The sequence below is a fragment of the Pristiophorus japonicus genome, chromosome 20 (assembly GCF_044704955.1).
Source record: "Pristiophorus japonicus isolate sPriJap1 chromosome 20, sPriJap1.hap1, whole genome shotgun sequence".
NCBI lineage: Eukaryota > Metazoa > Chordata > Chondrichthyes > Pristiophoridae > Pristiophorus > Pristiophorus japonicus.
The window spans coordinates 79,292,398-79,312,615 of NC_091996.1; the positions used below are offsets into that span (position 1 = coordinate 79,292,398).

Below are 20,218 nucleotides of genomic sequence, written 5' to 3' on the forward strand. Positions count from 1 at the left end.
GCTGGTATTGCTGCTGTTAATCACATCCAGGACTGAACCATGTTCATTCTGACATTTGGGGTTTGTTTCTGCTGATAACTCCTGTAAGTGGGCTGGAGTTTAATATTCTGGATGAACGGGAAATAAATCAGCTTTGCTTTCAACACATTGCTGTGGATTTTTGTCTTTCCCACTGGAGTGTTTAGCATCACCCAGCTGGAGCTCAGAGAGGACAATCTGGGGGGAGGATCTTATGGTGGGAACAGAACTTCAGCCTGGACACAGTCCTTCAGGGTTACACTGAGAGGGCCAAATGGCACTTTGGTCTCTCTCGTCTCTCTGCACTGACAGCAAAGTCGCCGTGTGGGTTAATCTTGAGGTGTGTAAGAAATGTGTCCCAGCTGCTCTCTCCCATGGTTCAGAGCTCCTGGGCACGGAACAGAAGGCTCCTTTAGAAATTATCCCCAGTGCTTTGTTTGCTTTTTTAAATGGCCATATTAACCCGTGTCGCTACTTTTAGTGATTTGTGTATTTGTACCCCTCGATCCCTTTGCTGCTCTGCCCCATTTAGACTCTTATTTTCCAAATAGAATGTGACCTCCTTATTCTTCCGACCAAAACACACCACCTCTCACTGATCTCTACTGAAATTAATTTCCCAATTACATACGCATTCTGCAAACTGATTAATATCTTGCATTTTGTCACAGTCTTCCTCAGTATTAACTCTACCTCCCAATTTGTGTCATCTAAAAATGTGGAAATTGTACTTCTAGTTCCCAAGTCCAAATCCTTTATGTAAGTGGTCAGTGGTCCCAGCACCGATCCCTGGGGAACACCATCTCCCACCTATTGCCAGAACAGTGGTCCCAGCCCCGATCCCTGTGGGACACCACCTCCCACCTATTGCCAGAACAGTGGTCCCAGCATCAATCCCTGTGGGACAGCACCTCCCACCTATTGCCAGAACAGTGGTCCCAGCACCGATCCCTGTGGGACACCACCTCCCACCTATTGCCAGAACAGTGGTCCCAGCACCAATCCCTGTGGGACACCACTGCCTACCTATTGCCAGAACAGTGGTCCCAGCACCGATCCCTGTGGAACACCACCTCCCACCTTTTGCCAGTCTGAGTCGCTACTCTTAACCCCTACTCTCTGTTTCCTGTTTTCATCACTGTAAGTACAAGACAGAAATTCAGGTTGGACTCATCTAGTTTCCATGGAACATTCTTTCCTCTCTTGTTCTTCCAAAGCTGTAAATCCCTGTCCCACACATTGTCCCTCCTGCTGTGCTGAAATCCAAATGAACACACATTTCTAGACTGTTTCTCCTCCATTCCCAGTTTTCACACGCCAATTCTGGCTGGGTTCAGCTCTGCACTTACTGGTTCCCCTCCCTCTGCTGAAGGTGCTGACTTTGGCTGGGTTCAGTTCTACACTCACTGGTTCCTCTCCCTCTCCTCTCCTGATGGTGCTGACTCTGGCTGGGTTCAGTTCTGCACTCACTGGTTCCCCACTCCTCCCCTGAAGGTTTTTTTTTTCTCTGTTAAGTTAGTACTTAGTCTTTAAATAAAGGTTAGTTCAATCAGTTGATTGCTGAGTAGTTGCTGGGTGTGTTTTTCTAAGGTTTAGAGTTTAGTTCTATTTGATAGTTGCGAGTGTAACTCGAGGGATGGCAGGACAGCTCAGTCCCATGGATTGCGCATCCTGTGGCATGTGGGAAATCCTGGATGCTTCGTGCGGCCAGGACAACCAAGTGTGCAGGCGGTGTCTCCAGCTGCACCAACTCGAGTTCCATGTTTTGGAGCTTGAGCGGCAGCTGGGGACATTGCGGAGCATCCGTGAGACTGAGAACTACGTGGATAGCACGTTTCGAGAGGCAGTCACCCGGCAGCTTAAGAGTGTGCAGGCAGATAGGAACTGGGTATCCACCGGACAGAAGAGGAGGACTGTGCAGGACTGCCCTGAGACCATCTCGCTCTCCAACCGGTACTCTGTTCTGAGTACTGCTGAGGGCGATGGTGGCTTTGGGAATAAGAAGAATGGAAGAGCGAAAGTGGTCGGGGATACAATAGTCAGGGGAGCAGATGGGTGTTTCTGCGGCTGCAGACGTGACTCCAGGATGGTGTGTTGCCTCCCTGGTGCCAGGGTCAAGGATGTCACTGAGCGGCTGCAGGGCATTCTCGGGGGAGAGGGTGAAGAGCCAGTGGTCATGGTCCATATCGCAACCAATGACATGGGTAGGAAGAGGGATGAGGTCCTGCAGGCAGAGTTTAGGGAGCTAGGAGAGAGATTTAAAGCAGGACCTCAAAAGTAGTAATCTCCGGATTACTCCCGGTGCCACGAGCTAGTGAGTAAAGAAATAGGAAGATAGAGCAGATGAATGCGTGGCTGGAGAGATGGTGCAGGCGGGATGGCTTTACTTTCCTGAGGCATTGAGACCACTTCTGGGGGAAGTGGGACCTGTACAAGCCGGACGGGTTGCACCTCAACAGAGCCGGGACCAATATCCTCGCGGGGAGGTTTGCTAGTGCTGTTGGGGAAAGTTTAAACTAGATTGGCAGGGGGATGGGAACATGAAAATAGGTTCAGTAGGGAGGGGATAACGCTGAAATTAGAAAGCAAAATTAAAGAAAGTGAGTTTGAAGGAGAAAGGAAACAAGCAGGAAAAAAGGGTAAAAAATCAAATTTAAAGGCACTTTGTCTAAATGTGCGTAGATGACTTGACGGCACAAATAGATACAAATGGGTATGATCTGATAGCCATTACAGAGACGTGGTTGCAAGGTGACCAGGACTGGGAATTAAATATTCAGGGGTGTTTGACAATCCGGAAGGACAGACAGAAAGGAAAACGAGGTGGGGTAGCTCTATTGATAAAAGATGGATCACCAATAATGAGAAACTATATTGGCTCATATGATCAGTTTGGGTGGAAAAAAGGAATAATAAGGGGAAATAGTCACTAGAGGACATACTCTTTCGGCCCCCTAACAGTAGCAACTCTGTTGGTCGGAGTATAAACTAGGAAATAGTAGGGGCTTGTAAAAATGGAACAGCAATAATCATGGGTGATTTTGACCTCCATATTGATTGGACATATCAAATTGGTCAGGATAACCTTGAGGAGCAGTTCATAGAGTGCGTAAGGGATGGGTTCCTTGAGCAGTATGTAACAGAACCAACCAGCGGGCAGGCTATATTGGATCTGGTCCTTTGCAATGAGACAGGATTAATAAACAATCTCCTAGTAAAGTATCCCCTTGGAATGAGTGATCATAGCACGGTTGAATTTCAAATTCAGATGGAGGATGAGAAAGTTGGATCTCAAACCAGCGTACTAAGCTTACATAAAGGAGACTACAAAGTTATGAGGGCAGAGTTGGCTAAAGTGGACTGGGAAAATAGATTAAAGTGTAGGACGGTTGATGAACAGTGGCGTACATTTAAGGAGATATTTCACAACTCTCAAGAAAAATATATTGCAGTGAGGAGAAAAGGGTGTAAAAGAAAAGATAGCCATCCATGGCTAACTAAAGAAATAAAGGATGGTACAAATTAAAAACAAGGGCATACAAAGTGGCCAAAACTACTAGGAGGGCAGAAGATTGGGAAGCTTTTAAAAGCCAAGAAAGAATTGCTAAAAAATGATTAAGAAAGAGAAGATAGACTATGAAAGTAAACTAGCACAAAATATAAAAACAGATAGCAAGATTTTCTACAGTATATAAAAAGGAAAAGAGTGGCTAAAGTAAATGTTGGTCCCTTAGACAACGAGGCCAGGGAATTAGTAATGGGGAACATGGAGATGGTAGAAACTCTGAACACATATTTTGTATCAGTCTTTACGGTAGAGGACACAAACAATATCCCAACAGTGGATAGTCAATGGGCTATCGAGGAGGGAGGAACAATCACTAAGGAGGTGATACTCAGTAAGATAATTAGACTAAAGGCAGATAAATCCCCTGGACCCGATGGCTTGCACCCTGGGGTGTTAAGAGAAGTAGCAGCAGGGATTGTGGATGCATTGGTTGTAATTTACCAAAATTGCCTAGATTCTGGGGAGGTCCCAGCAAATTGGAAAACTGCAAATGTAACTCCCCTATTTAAAAAAGGAGGCAGACAAAAAGCAGGAAACTATAGACCAGTTAGCCTAACATCTGTGGTTGGGAAATGTTGGAGTTCATTATTAAAGAAGCAGTAGCGGGACATTTGGAAAAGCATAATTTGGTCAGGCAGAGTCAGCATGGATTAATGAAGGGGAAGTCATGTTTGACAAATTTGCTGGAATTCTTTGAGGATGTAACGAACAGGGTGGATAAAGGGGAACCAGTGGATGTGGTGTATTTGGACTGCCAGAAAGCATTTGACAAGGTGCCACATAAAAGGTTACCACACAAGATAAAATATGGGGTTGGGGGTAACATATTAGCATGGATAGAGGATTGACTAACTAACAGAAAACAGAGAGTCGGGATAAATGGTTCATTCTCGGGTTGGCAATCAGTAACTAGTGGGGTGCCGCAGGGATCAGTGCTGGAACTCCAACTATTTACAATCTATATTAACGATTTGGAAGAAAGGACCGAATGTAATATAGCCACGTTTGTTGACGATACAAAGATTGAAGGAAAAGCAATGTGAGGAGAACGCAAAAAATCTGCAAAAGAACATAGACAGGCTAAGTGAGTGGGCAAAAATTTGGCAGGTAGAGTAAAATGTTGGAAAGTGTGAGGTCATACACTTTGGCAGAAAATAAATCAAAGAGCAAGTTATTATTTAAATGCAGAAAAATTGCAAAGTGCTGCAGTACAGCGGGATCTGGGGGTACTTGTGCATGAAACACAAAAGGTTAATTATTCAGGTACAGCTAGTGATCAGGAAGGCCAATGGTATCTTGGCGTTTATTGCAAAGGGGATGGAGTATAAAAGCAGGGATATCTTGCTACAGTTATACATGGTATTAGTGAGGCCACACCTGGAATACTGTGTGCAGTTTTGGTTTCCATATTTACAAAAGGATATACTTGCTTTGGAGGCTGTTCAGACAAGGTTTACTGGGTTGATTCCGAAGATGAGGGGGTTGACTTATGAGGCAAGGTTGAAGAGGTTGGGCCTATACTCATTGGAATTCAGAAGAATGAGAGGTGATCTTATCGAAACGTATAAGATTTTGAGGGGGCTTGACAAGGTGGATGCAGAGAGGATGTTTCCACTGATGGGGGAGACTAGAACTAGGGGGCATAATCTTCGAATAAGGGGCCGCCCATTTAAAACTGAGATGAGGAGGAATTACGTCTCGGAGCATTGTAAATCTGTGGAATTCGCTGCCTCAGAGAGCTGTGGAAGCTGGTTCATTGAATAAATTTGAGACAGAGATAGACAGTTTCTTAACTGATAAGGGATTAAGCAGTTATGGTGGGTGAGCAGGGAAGTGGACCTGAGTCCATGATCAGATCAGCCAATAATGTATTAAATGGCGGAGCATGCTCGAGAGGCCATATGGCCTACTCCTGCTCCTATTTCTTATGTTCTTATGTTCCCCTCTCTCTCCTCCCCTTAAGTGCTGATTCTAGCTGGTTTCAGTTCCTCTCATGGGTTCCCCTCTCCCCCCCTGAAGATGCTGACTCTGTCTGGGTTCAGTTCTATACTCACTGGTTTCCCTCCCTCCCATCTGTCCCCTCCCCTTAAGGTGCTAACTCTGGCTGGGTTCAGTTCCCTCTCCTCCCCTGATGGTGCTCACTCTGGCTGGGTTCAGTTCCACACAAAAGCAAAAGACAGAAAGGAGATGAGGAAAAGTGGAGGGCAGAGAAACCCAAGGTAAAGAACAAAAAGAGCCACTGTACAGCAAAATTCTAAAAGGACAAAGGGTGTTAAAAAAGCAAGCCTGAAGGCTTTGTGTCTTAATGCAAGGCGTATCCACAATAAGGTGGATGAATTAACTGTGCAAATAGATGTTAACAAATATGATGTGATTGGGATTACGGAGACGTGTCTCCAGGATGATCAGGGCTGGGAACTCAACATTCAGGGGTATTCAACATTCAGGAAGGATAGAATAAAATGAAAAGGAGGTGGGGTAGCATTGCTGGTTAAAGAGGAGATTAATGCAATAGTTAGGAATGACATTAGCTTGGATGATGTGGAATCTATATGGGTAGAGCTGCAGAACACTAAAGGGCAAAAATCGTTAGTGGGAGTTGTGTACAGACCTCCAAACAGTAGTAGTGATGTTGGGGAAGGCATCAAACAGGAAATTAGGAGTGCTTGCAATAAAGGTTCAGCAGTTATAATGGGTGACTTTAATATGCACATAGATTGGGCCAGCCAAACTGGAAGCAATACGATGGAGGAGGATTTCCTGGAGTGCATAAGGGATGGTTTTCCAGACCAATATGTCGAGGAACAAACTAGGGGGGAGGCCATCTTAGACTGGGTGTTGTGTAATGAGAGAGGATTAATTAGCAATCTCATTGTGCGAGGCCCCTTGGGGAAGAGTGACCATAATATGGTGGAATTCTGCATTAGGATGGAGAATGAAACAGTTAATTCAGAGACCATGGTCCAGAACTTAAAGAACGGTAACTTTGAAGGTATGAGGCATGAATTGGATAAGATAGATTGGCTAATGATACATAAGGGGTTGACTGTGGATGGGCAATGGCAGACATTTAGAGACCGCATGGATGAATTACAACAATTGTACATTCCTGTCTGGCGTAAAAATAAAAAAGGGAAGGTGGCTCAACCGTGGCTATCTAGGGAAATCAGGGATAGTATTAAAGCCAAGGAAGTGGCATACAAATTGGCCAGAAATAGCAGCGAACCTGGGGACTGGGAGAAATTTAGAACTCAGCAGAGGAGGACAAAGGGTTTGATTAGGGCAGGGAAAATGGAGTACGAGAAGAAGCTTGCAGGGAACATTAAGACGGATTGCAAAAGTTTCTATAGGTATGTAAAGAGAAAAAGGTTAGTAAAGACAAACGTAGGTCCCCTGCAGTCAGAATCAGGGGAAGTCATAACGGGGAACAAAGAAATGGCAGAGCAATTGAACAAGTACTTTGGTTCAGTATTCACTAAGGAGGACACAAACAACCTTCCGGATATAAAAGTGGTCAGAGGGTCTAGTAAGGAGGGGGAACTGAGGGAAATCTTTATTAGTCGGGAAATTGTGTTGGGGAAATTGATGGGATTGAAGGCCGATAAATCCCCAGGGCCTGATGGACTGCATCCCAGAGTACTTAAGGAGGTGGCCTTGGAAATAGCGGATGCATTGACAGTCATTTTCCAACATTCCATTGACTCTGGATCAGTTCCTATCGAGTGGAGGGTAGCCAATGTAACCCCACTTTTTAAAAAAGGAGGGAGAGAGAAAGCAGGGAATTATAGACCGGTCAGCCTGTCCTCAGTAGTGGGTAAAATGATGGAATCAATTATTAAGGATGTCATAGCAGTGCATTTGGAAAATGGTGACATGATAGGTCCAAGTCAGCATGGATTTGTGAAAGGGAGATCATGCTTGACAAATCTTCTGGAATTTTTTGAGGATGTTTCCAATAAAGTGGACAAAGGAGTACCAGTTGATGTGGTATTTTTGGACTTTCAGAAGGCTTTCGACAAGGTCCCACACAGGAGATTAATGTGCAAAGTTAAAGCACATGGGATTGGGGGTAGTGTGCTGACGTGGATTGAGAACTGGTTGTCAGACAGGAAGCAAAGAGTAGGAGTAAATGGGTACTTTTCGGAATGGCAGGCAGTGACGAGTGGGGTACCGCAGGGTTCTGTGCTGGGGCCCCAGTTGTTTACATTGTACATTAATGATTTAGACGAGGGGATTAAATGTAGTATCTCCAAATTTGCGGATGACACTAAGTTGGGTGGCAGTGTGAGCTGCGAGGAGGATGCTATGAGGCTGCAGAGTGACTTGGATAGGTTAGGTGAGTGGGCAAATGCATGGCAGATGAAGTATAATGTGGATAAATGTGAGGTTATCCACTTTGGTGGTAAAAACAGAGAGACAGACTATTATCTGAATGGTGACAGATTAGGAAAAGGGAAGGTGCAACGAGATCTGGGTGTCATGGTACATCAGTCATTGAAGATTGGCATGCAGGTACAGCAGGCGGTTAAGAAAGCAAATGGCATGTTGGCCTTCATAGCGAGGGGATTTGAGTACAGGGGCAGGGAGGTGTTGCTACAGTTGTACAGGGCCTTGGTGAGGCCACACCTGGAGTATTGTGTACAGTTTTGGTCTCCTAACTTGAGGAAGGACATTCTTGCTATTGAGGGAGTGCAGCGAAGATTCACCAGACTGATTCCCGGGATGGTGGGACTGACTTATCAAGAAAGACTGGATCAACTGGGCTTGTATTCACTGGAGTTCAGAAGAGTGAGAGGGGACCTCATAGAAACGTTTAAAATTCTGACTGGTTTGGACAGGTTGGATGCAGGAAGAATGTTCCCAATGTTGGGGAAGTCCAGAACCAGAGGTCACAGTCTGAGGATAAGGGGTAATCCATTTAGGACCGAGATAAGGAGAAACTTCTTCACCCAGAGAGTGGTGAACCTGTGGAATTCTCTACCACAGAAAGTAGTTGAGGCCAATTCACTAAATATATTCAAAAGGGAGTTAGATGAAGTCCTTACTACTCGGGGGATCAAGGGGTATGGCGTGAAAGCAGGAAGGGAGTACTGAAGTTGCATGTTCAGCCATGAACTCATTGAATGGCGGTGCAGGCTAGAAGGGCTGAATGGCCTGCTCCTGCACCTATTTTCTATGTTTCTATATTTCACACACACTGATTTCCCCCTCCACCCCTGTAGACACTGACTCTGGTGGATTCAGCTCCGCAGTCATTTGTTCCCCTCCCTCCCCCTCTCTTGAAGGGACTGACTCTGGCTCGGTTCAGTTCCACACTGACATCATTCACTTCGTCCCTGCACCAAGATGGTCACGCATGCGCTGTGCTACTCACTGAATCAAGATGGCGGAGCGCTGAACCTGCCTTCCTGCACCAAGATGGCCACCATTAGCCTGGGCCTGTGAGAAAGCCCCTAAGCTGCAACCGCCGATATTCCGGTTATTATTCCGGGCTTGCGGCGGGCACTGGTTGTGAGTGATGTTAGTGTAGAAGAGAAACCAGCCAGAGTCAGCACATTCAGGGGAGGAGAACCAGTGAGTGTAGAAGTGAACCCAGCCAGAGTCAGCACATTCAGGGGAGGAGAACCAGTGAGTATAGAACTGAACCCAGCCAGAGTCAGTATCTTCAGGGGAGGAGAACCAGTGAGTGTACAACTGTAGCCAGCCAGAGTCAGCACCTTCAGGGGAGGGAGAGGGAGGGGAACCAGATTCAGCAACTTCAAGGGAGGAGAGGGAAGGGAACCCAGCCAGAATCAGCACCTTCATGGGAGGGAAATGGAGGGGAACCATTGAGTGTGGAACTGAACCAAGCCAGAGTCAGCACCTTTAGGGGAGGAGGGGGAGTGGAACCAGTGAGTATAGAACTGAACCCAGCCAGAGTCAGCACATAGAAACATAGAAAATAGGAGCAGGAATAGTCCATTCAGCCCTTCGAGTCTGCAACACCATTCAATATGATCATGGCTGCTCCTCTATCTCAGCACCATAATCCTGCTTTTTCCCCATACCCCTTGATGCCTTTTATTTCCAGAAATCTATCTGTCTCCCTCTTAAATATTTTCAGTGACTTGGCCTCCACAGCCTTCTGTGGTAGAGAATTCCACAGGTTCACCTCCCTCTGATTGAAAAGATTTCTCCTCATCTCAGTCCTAAATTTCCAACTGAGACTCTAACCCCTTGTTCTAGACTTCCCATCCAGGGGAAACATCCTCCCCGCATCTAGTCTATCCAACCCAGTCAGAATTTTATACGTTTCAATGAGATCCCCTCTCATTCTTCTAAACTCTAGTGAATACAGGCCTAGTCGACCCAATCTCTCCTCATACGACAGTCCTGCCCTGCCATGCTCTCCCTCTATGGCAAGTATATCCTTTCTTAGATAAAGAGAGCAGAACTGCACACAATACTCCAGGTGCAGTCTGACCAAGGCCTTGTATAACTGTAGTAGGACATCTTTGCTCCTGTACTCAAATCCTCTTGCAGTGAAGGCCAACATACCATTTGCCTTCCTAACTGCATGCTGCACCTGCATGTTTGCTTTCAATGACTGGTGTACAAGGACACCCAGGTCCCTCTGTACATCGACACTTCCCCAGCCATCACCATTTAAAGAATACTTTGTCCTTATGTTTTTTCTACCAAAGTGGATAACTTCACATTTATCCACATTGTACTGCATCTGCCATGTGTTTGCCCACTCACTCAACCTATCTAAATCGCCTTGCAGCGTCTTTGCATCCTCCTCACAACTCACAATCCCACTTTGTTTTGTGTCGTCAACAAACTTGGAAATATCTGGTTTCCTCATCCAAATCATTTATATATATATATATTGTGAATAGCTGGGACTCAAGCACTGATCCCTGTGGTACCCGACTAGTCACTGCCCGCCACCCTGAAAAAGACCCGTTTATTCCGACTCTCTGTTTCCTGTCAGTTAACCAATTTTCAATTCATGCCAATACATTACCCCCAATCCTATGTGCTGTAATTTTACACACTGACCTCTTATGTGGGACTTCATCAAAGGCCTTCTGAAAATCCAAATACACTACATCCACTGGTTCTCCCTTATCTATTCTATCAGTTACATCCTCAAAAAACTCCAGTAGGTTGCCAAACATGATTTTCCTTTCATAAATCCATGTTGACTTTGTTTAATCCCGTTGATATTATCTAAGTGTGCCATTATCACATCATTCATAATAGACTCCAGCATTTTCCCTACTACTGATGACAGGCTATCAGGTCTGTAGTTCCCTGTTTTCTCTCTCCCTCCTTTTTTAGATCATGTGGTTACATTTGCCACCCTCCAATCTGCAGGAACTGTTCCAAAATCTATAGAATTTTGTAAGATGACAACCAATGCATCTACTATTTCCATGGCTACCTCTTTTTAGTACTCTGGGATGCAGATCATCAGGCCCTGGGGATTTATCTGCCTTCAGTCCCATTAGTTTCTCCAGCACTATTTTCTTACTAATAATCATTTCCTTTAATTCCTCTTGCTCATTAGACCCTTGGTTCCCTAGCATTTCTGGGATGTTATTTGTGTCCTCTTCCATGAAGACAGAACCGAAGTATTTATTTAATTGTTCTGCCATTTCCTTGTTCTCCATTACAAATTCTCCCGTTTCTGTCTGTAAAGGCCCTACATTTTTCTTTACTAATCTTTTTCTTTTTACATTCTTGTCGAAACTTTTGCAGTCGGTTTTTATGTTCCTTGCAAGTTTACTCTCATGCTCTATTTTTCCCCTCTTAATCAATCCCTTGATCCTTTTTTGCTGAATTCTAAACTGCTCCCAATCCTCAGGCTTGCTACTTTTTCTGGTAACTTTGTATAACTCCTCTTTGGATCTAATACTATCCTTAATTTCTTTTTTTAGCGATGGTTGGCCACTTTTCCTTTTGTGTTTTTACGCCAGAAATAAATGTATAACTGTTGCAATTCATGCATTCGTTCCTTAAATATTAGCCATTGCCTATCCACCATCATGCCTTTTAATGAATCTTCCCAATCTATCATAGCCAATTCATTCCTCATACCTTCATAGTTTCCTTTATTTAGATTTAGGAAACTAGTCTCGGATTGGACTACTTCACTTTCCATCTTAAGAAAGAATTCAATCATGTTATGGTCACTCTTCCCTAAAGGACCCCGCACGTCAAGACTGTTAATGAACCCCTTCTCATTACACAATACCCAATCTAGAATAGCCTGTTCCCTGGTAGGCTCCTCAATATACTGGTCTAAAAAACCATCTCTCGGAGCACCTTCAGGGGAGGTGAGGGAAGGGAACCAGTGAATGTAGCAGCCAGTCAGCACCTTCAGGTGTGGGGATGGAGGGGAACCAGTGAGTATAGAACTGAACCTAGCCAGAGTCAGCACTTTCAGAGGAGCAGAGGGAGGATAACCAGTGAGTGTGGAATTGAACCCAGCCAGAGTCAGCATCTTAAAGGGAGGAGAGAGATGGAATGGAGGGGATGGAGGGGAACCAATGAGTATAGAACTGAACCCAGCCAGAGTCAGCACCTTCAGGGGAGGAGAGGGAGGGGAACCAGTGATTGTAGAACTGATTCCAGCCAGAGTCTACACTTTTTTAGGGGAGGAGAGGGAGGGGAACCAATGAGTGTAGAACTAAACCCAGATAGAGTCGGTGTCTTCAGGGGAGGAGAGATAGGGGAGCCAGTGAGTGTGGAACTGAACCCAGCCAAAGTCAGCACCTTTAGGAGAGGGGACAGAGGTTAGGGAGCAGAAGCAGTGATTGTAGAACAGAATCCAGCCAGAGTCAGCACCATCAGGGGAGGAGAGAAATGGGAGGGGAGGGAGGGGAGAAGAGAGATGGGAGGGATGAAGAGAGATGGGAGGGATGGGAACCTGTGATTGTTGAACTGAACCCAGGCAGAGTCAGCACCTACAGGAGAGGAGAGGGAGGGGAACCAGTGAGTGTAGAACTGAACCCAGCCAGAGTCAACACCTTCAGGGGAGGAGAGGGAGGGGATCTAGTGAGTGTAGAACTGGACCCAGCCCGAGTCAGCACCTTCAGGGGAGGAGAGGGAGGGGAATCAGTGAGTGCGGAGCTGAACCCAGCTAGAATTGGTGGTGAAAACTGGAAGTGGAGCAGAAACAGTCCACAGATGTGCGATGATTTGGATTTCAGCACAGCAGGAGGGACAATGTGTGGGACAGGGATTTACAGCTTTGGAAGAACAAGAGAGGAAAGCATGTTCCATGGAAACTAGATGTGTCTATTCTGAGTTTCTGTCTTGTACTGACAGTGATGAGTTTTTGTTATCTCTTTTTACAGTGTATTAGAAGGGGAGATTTTCAGACAGGAAACACAAACCAAACATCACGTCAAGATCTGACGGAATCAATCGATTCATCAGGACCTGAATATCATCGGCCTTTGAAAGTGGAAGGAGAAATGTTTGTGCTGCCTGTGGGAAATTATTTCAAATATCAGTGTGACTGGAAAAGCACCGAGTCGCACACACACCCGAGTGAATGTTCCAGTGCACTGACTGCGGAAAGAGCTTTAACCAGTTCCACAGCCTGAAAAACATCGCACCATTCACAGCGCAGAGAAACTGTAAACCTGTTGTGTGTGGACGAGGCTTCAACTGATCATCCAACCTGGAGAATCACAAGGATACCCGCACCCTGGTGAAACCGTGGAAATGTGGTGACTGTGGGAAGGTATTCAGATCACCGTCTGCGCTGGAAATTCATCGACGCAGTCACACCGGGAGAGGCCGTTCACCTGCCCTGTGTGTGGGAAGGGATACATTCAGTCATCCCAACTTGTAACTCACCAGCGAGTTCACACTGGGGAGAGACCATTCACCTGCCCCGAGTGTGGGAAGGGATTCACTTGTTCATCCCACCTGCTGAATCACCAGCGAGTTCACACTGGGGTGAGGTCGTTCATCTGCTCACAGTGTGGGAAGGGATTCACTGGGTCATCCAAGCTGCTGAAACACCAGCGAGTTCACACTGGAGAGAGACCGTTCACCTGCTCTGAGTGTGGGAAGCGATTCACTGGGTCATCCGACCTGTTGAGACATCAGCCAGTTCACACTGGGGAGAGGCCGTTCATCTGCTCTGAGTGTCGGAAGGGATTCACTCAGTCATCACACCTGCTGAGGCACCAGCGAGTTCACAAGTGACTGCAGGGTTTGGAATCTGCTGTTATTGCTGCTGTTAATCACATCCCGACTGAACCATGTTCATTCTGACAGTTGGAGTTTGTTTCTGCTGATGTTAATAACCCTATAACTGGGCTGATCTTTAATATTCTGGATATATTGCTGATTGTGTTCTCGGGGCTGCAGTGTCCATTTAAGAAATGCTGTGTGTTATCTTTCCCCTTAATTCAGCAACTCTCAACAGAAATTTAGTTCTCAAAAAAATTATGAACTTTTATGTTAATCCTAAATTGATCTTTGTTACAAATCTACAATAGTGTGTGAAAGTTTCCACTGAATAAAATCTCCAATTAGAAAGTGCTTGCTGACAATTCTTACTGACTTGTACATTACACACAGGGGCCCCTCCATTATCCACCAGAATGAAGGGGAATGGGATTTGGTGGGGAATCAGTGTTGTCCCTCCCGTCTGGTGTAGCAATCCCCTCGGCACGGAAATGGAGACAAGTCCAGACCAAAACTGTGCGCAGTACTCCAGGTGTAGTCTTACCAACGCCCTGTACAGGTGTAGCAGGACTTCCCTACTTTTATACTCCATCCCCCTTGCAATAAAGGCCAGCATTCCATTTGCCTTCCTGATTACTTGCTGCACCCGCATAAGGAGCGGCGTGCAGCCGAGGATGCAGCATGGGGGCCCCGACCTGCGAGAAATCATCAGCGGCAGGTCGGGGCCATAAAAGGAGCGGCGTGCGACCCAGGGAGCAGCGTGGAGGCATGTCACTACAAGGTCCAACGCGAGCTGGTGCAGGAGGGTGACGGCAGCGAGGTCCAAATCGGTGATTGGAGCGTGGGCAGATGCAGCAGGAGCGGCGAGAGACTGTGGCGGTATGTGATCGGGGCGCAGGGGACACGTGAGTTCAGGGCCTGAGACCTGGGGCAGTATGGGCCAGCCCACACTGCGATATGTGTGCACACTAGGTCCATGCAGCAGAACTGGTCTCTAGTTGTCTTGGGTAATCTTTGCCACTGGACCAAGACCTAGCTCTGTCAAGCCACACAGCCACCACACGTTAAAAAAATCCACGCACAAGCATCTTCCACCCTCCAGGATGTAGTTCGGGTTCTTTATTCGAAACACCTGTGAACTAGGATTTTTTTTTGGCGTAGAAGCAAGTCATCCTCGTTTCGAGGGACTGCCATGATGATGATGATGATAATCACATCCCGACTGAACCATGTTCATTCTGACAGTTGGGGTTTGTTTCTGCTGATGTCAATACCCCTATAACTGGGCTGGACTTTAATATTCTGGATATGTTGCTGATGGTGTTCTCGGGGCTGCAATGTCCATTTAAAAAATGCTGTGTGTTACCTTTCCTCTTAATTCAGTAACTTGCAACAGAAATTGGTTTACAATGAAATAAAGAACTTTTACTTTAATCCTAATTGATTTTTGGTACAAAATCTACAATAGTGTGTGAACCTTTCCACTGAATAAAATCTCCAATTAGAAAGAGCTTGCTGACAATTCTTACTGACTTGCACATTACACACAGTGGCCCCTCCATTAACCACCAGAAAGGGGAATGGGAATTGGTGAGGAATCAGTGTCCCCAAATTTTGCCCCTCCGGTCTGGTGCAGCAATCCCCTCGGAACGGGAATGACAACACGTCCAGACCAAAACTGTGCGCAGTACTCCAGGTGTGGTCTTACCAATGCCCTGTACAGTTGTAGCAGGACTTCCCTGCTTTTATACTCCATCCCTGTTGCAATAAATGCCAGAATTCCATTTGCCTTCCTGATTACTTGCTGTACCTGCATGCTAACTTTTTGAGTTTCATGTACAAAAAGCCCCAGACCCATCTGTACTACAGCATTTTGTAATTGTCCCCATTTAAATAATTTTTTTAAATTTTTCCTACCAAAGGAGATAACCTGACATTTTACCAGATTATAGTCATCTTCCAGATTTTCGCCCACTCACTGAGCCTATTTAAATCCCTTTGTAAATTCTTTGCATCCTCTTCACAACTTACTTTCCCACCTATCTTTGTATCATCAGCAAATTTGGCTACATTACACTCGGTTCCTTCATCTAAGTCATTAATATCAATTGTAAATAGTTGAGGCCCCAGCACTGATCACTGTGGCACCCCACTAGTTACAGTTTGCCAACCTAAAAATGATCCATTTATCCTGACACTCTGTTTTCTGTTAATTTGCCAATCCTCTATACATGCTGATATATTACCCCCAACCCAGTGAACTCTTAGCTTGTGAAATAACCTATTGTGTGGCACCATATGGAATGCTTTCTGTGAATCCAAATATATGACATCAACTGGTTCTCCTTTATGCACTCTGCATGTTACATCCTCAAACAACTCCAGCAAATTTGTCAAACATGATTTCCCTTTCATAAAACCATGCTGACTCTGCTTGACTGCAATATGATTTTCTAAATGTCCTGCTTCTACTTCCTTAATGCTGGACTCCAGTATTTTCCCAATGATAGAAGGCAGGCTAACTCTATAGTTTCCTGCTCTCTATCTCCCTCCTTTATTAAATCAGGGTGTGACATGTGCAGTTTTGCAATCCGCTGGGACCTCTCCAGAATTCAGGGAATTTTGGTAGATTACAACCGATGCATCCAATATTTCTGCAGCCACTTCTTTTAAGACCCTAGGATGCATGTCATCATGTCCAGTGGACTTGTCCACCATGAGTTCCATTAGTTTGATTAGTACTTTATCTCTAGTATAGTGACTGTCTTAAGTTTTCCCCACCCCCACACCCCGCAATAGCTCCTTGATTATCAACTATTGGGATGTTTTTAGTGTCCTCTACTGTAAATACGGATACAAAATATTTGTTCAAAGTCTCTGCCAATTCTGTTTTTCCCCTTATTAATTCTCCAGTCTCATCTTCTAAGAGACCAATGTTTACTTTAGCTACTCGTTTCCTGTTTATATACCTGTAGATGCTCTTACTGTCTCTTTTTATATTTCTTGCTAGTTTGCTCATCTGCTATCTTTTCTGTCTTTATCATTTTTTAGTCGTCCTTTGCTGGTTTCTAAAAATGTCCCAATCCTCTGGCCTTCTACTGTCCTTTGCAACATTGTATGCCTTTTTCAATTTGATACCATCCTTTACTTCCTTAGTTAGCCAGGGATGGTTCATCCTTCTCTTAGCATCTTTATTTCTCACTTGAATAAATCTTTGCTGAGAGTTATGAATTATCTCCTTAAATGTTTGCCATTGCATTTCTACGGTCTAACCTTTTAACATATTTTCCCAGTCCACTTGGCGTCAGTGACAAGGGTTGGTTTATATCACATGGGAGGAGCTTGGTGTCAGTGACTGTGGGGTTGGTTCAACCTTCTTTGACCTGACCAAGGCCTTTGACACTGTCAACGGTGAGGGATTATGGAGTGTACTCTGCAAATTCGGCTGTCCATATGCCCAATACGAGACTCCCAAAGCAAGCGCTCTGCTCGGAGCTTTGACACGGCAGGGACAAATGGTGGGCGGGGCTTCAGGGTGTCTCAGTTTGATTGGACCACATGTTTGTGCCCAGGTCAGTGGCCCCTGAAAGGGAGCCTTGTTGTACTGATTGTTGTCTGGTGACCCTGGGCTAGCCCGGGCTCACCCTATTGGGCCAGCCCTGGTTCACCCTATTGGGCCAGCCCTGGCTCACCCTATTTTTGCCAGCTCTGGCTCACCCTATTTGGGCCAGCCCAGGCTCAACCTATTTGGGCCAGCCCAGGCTCAACCTATTGGGCCAGCCCGGGCTCACCCTATTGGGCCAGCCCGGGCTCACCCTCTTGGGCCAGCCCAGCACACTCTCGTGGGGCAGCACAGGCTCGCCCTATTGAGCCAGCCCGGCAGAGAAAATCAGTAGCTCATTCATTTGAATTATTCGTAGCCAATCTTTCCAATTCTTTGTCAAATCACAAATGCCAGAGGTCACCTTGCACACATCAAGGATCACTCTGCGCCAATGCTCTTAGCCAAAAGGCCGAGAGCCACTGCACCGTTCCTGGAAGTACTGCAATACCAGGTTCGTGCCATGGAGGTGGATGGGTCAGCAACCCCACACACCTCCGTGGAGGTGGATGGGTCAATCCACCCCAGCCACCTCCTACTTTATTCTCACTCTCTGCACAGCAGGTGCAGAACTGAACCGAACCATGTAAGCTGAAAATGCATCGTCACAGTCACACTGGGGAGAGGCTGTTCACCTGCTCTGAGTGTGGGAAGGGATTCACTCAGTCATCGAACATACGGAGGCAGCAGAGAGTTCACACTGGGGAGAGGCCATTCACCTACTCTGTATGTGGGAAGGGATTCACTTTGTCTTCCAACCTGTTGAGACTCCAGCGAATTGACAAGTGACTGCAGAGTTTGGATTCTACTGTAATTGCTGCTGTTAATTGCATCCTGACTGAATCATGTTCATTCTGTCAGTTGGGGTTTGTTCTGCTGATGTGAATAACCCTGTAACTGGGTTAGAGTTTAATATTTTGATATTTTAAATAACAGAACGTGTCGATATTTGATGTCTCCAAGATAAGAGGAGATTAATTTATGTCTTGTTACCGACTGTTCCATTTTGGGCTTTTTGTCCTTTCTAACTCTAGATTATTTCAGTTCTCATATCTTTGGTTACTCTCAGGAACAAGTCCCAGTACTCCTTACCTTCCCGAGTCCTTGCCTTGGTATCGAAGGAAGGTGTCGGTAACACGCCTGGGGTCACTAAACACAAAACCCAGTCTGTTAATCACTTTCAGATACTGGACTTATTGTATGCCCCACAGCATCTCTCTCACCTTCAATGTGTGAATGGAGCATCATGCCTGCAAACCTGGTTTCAATTTAAAATTAATCCACTCAGAAAATATATTTTAAAAATACGTACATGTAAACTGATCACATCAAAAATTGGCAAAGGTTTAGAGTCACCAAGTTGAACAAGTAAACACATCACGGGCCAATAACCCAGCTCTATATTCACAGGAGAAATTCTGTTATCTAACTCCTCGAATGTCAGTTGGTGAGATGAGACTGAATCACTTCATATACAAAATAGCATCCATTCCCACTGACCCCACATTTACAGTGTTGAGTCAGGTGGGATCACCAGTCTCACAGGCTAAACGATTGGTTGAAGGTGCATCCACACACACAACATGTGTCCTGTTTCTCCCTGCTGTGATTGGTGTTTTTACAAAGGCTGATGATAAGGTGATCCTGATCAATCCGGGAATCTGTCAAATCTTGACACGATGATCAGTTTGAGATTCCCAGCTGCAGATCCTCCCCTTCTAATACCCTGCAAATACATGGTGGTTACAAACGTTGTTGCTTTATGTACAAGATAGAAATTCAGAACAGGCAATTCTAGATTCTATCGAACATTCTGTCCCCTCCGAAGCTGTAAATTCCTTATTCTACACACTCTCCCTCCATCCTCACTGTCTAAATTCAACATTCCTTTCAGCGTCTGAGATTTATTATCTCCAGAAAATGCTGAATCTGGCTGGGTGCAATTCCACAGACATCAGTTAACATCTAGTGCCTCACAGTCAGTCGACTCAGTGAGTGCCAGCAGGATGTCCTCAAATGACATCCACACACTTTCCAGTAGCGGCCCCTGGATCGATGTGAAGAGCAGGGGCACTGGCTGATTTTTACTCTTATTTAGTCCAGTGGTACTGAGGAAAATTATAATCACTGAACTGCTGCCTTGGCTGAGATCAGCTCACAGCCCAGATCGAGGATCGAACTTGGGACCTTCCCAGTCAGTACTGCAGTGTTCTAAAATTTGGGGGATTGGGGGAGGGTTAGAACAGAATATTTTGAAAAAATTTTACTCCACCTTTAACCAAAACCTCTATCACACTGCACAATTCGGAACTCTTTCCAAATTCTGCAAGCAAGTTAAATGGATCATCAAAAACAGTGAGACATTTTAGAAAGGCTCAAGTCACTGAAATAGACAGCTTTACAATCACTGCACAGTACAGAAGGGAGCGACTGTTAATTGGAGCTCTGTTAGTGAAGTCCTCCGACGTCCCAAGATAAACTGGACTGTCCCTTTAACTATAAATATGCAGAGAAAGGGGAGTCCCTGTCTCTTTAAATATCTGCCCCATTCCCCCAGGCAGTGGGAGAAGGAACAGCGCATGGTCTCTTTATTTTAGACTGTTTCTTAAACAATAAGGGGTTATGGGGACCAGGCGGGGAAGTGGAGCTGAGTCCATGATCAGATCAGCCATGATCTTATTGAATGGCGGAGCAGGCTTGAGGGCCCGTATGGCCTACTCCTGTTCCCATTACTTATGTTCTTATGTACTCGCATTGTGACACCAAATCCAGGGACCATTTACACTGAGACACCAAACCCAGGGACCACTTACATTGTGACACCAAATCCAGAGACC

At 45.5% G+C, this 20,218-nt stretch overlaps 1 protein-coding gene across 1 annotated transcript; it reads left to right on the top strand.

Moving 5' to 3' along the window:
• The first annotated feature begins 1,654 nt into the window (after window positions 1-1,654).
• On the top strand, window positions 1,655-14,011 carry LOC139232787 (zinc finger protein 629-like). Its single transcript, XM_070863281.1, has 2 exons — window positions 1,655-2,093; window positions 13,317-14,011. Exons 1-2 carry the CDS (start codon window positions 1,655-1,657, stop codon window positions 13,793-13,795), a joined length of 918 nt encoding a protein of 305 aa, XP_070719382.1. The 3' UTR covers window positions 13,796-14,011.
• The last annotated feature ends 6,207 nt before the right edge of the window (window positions 14,012-20,218 follow it).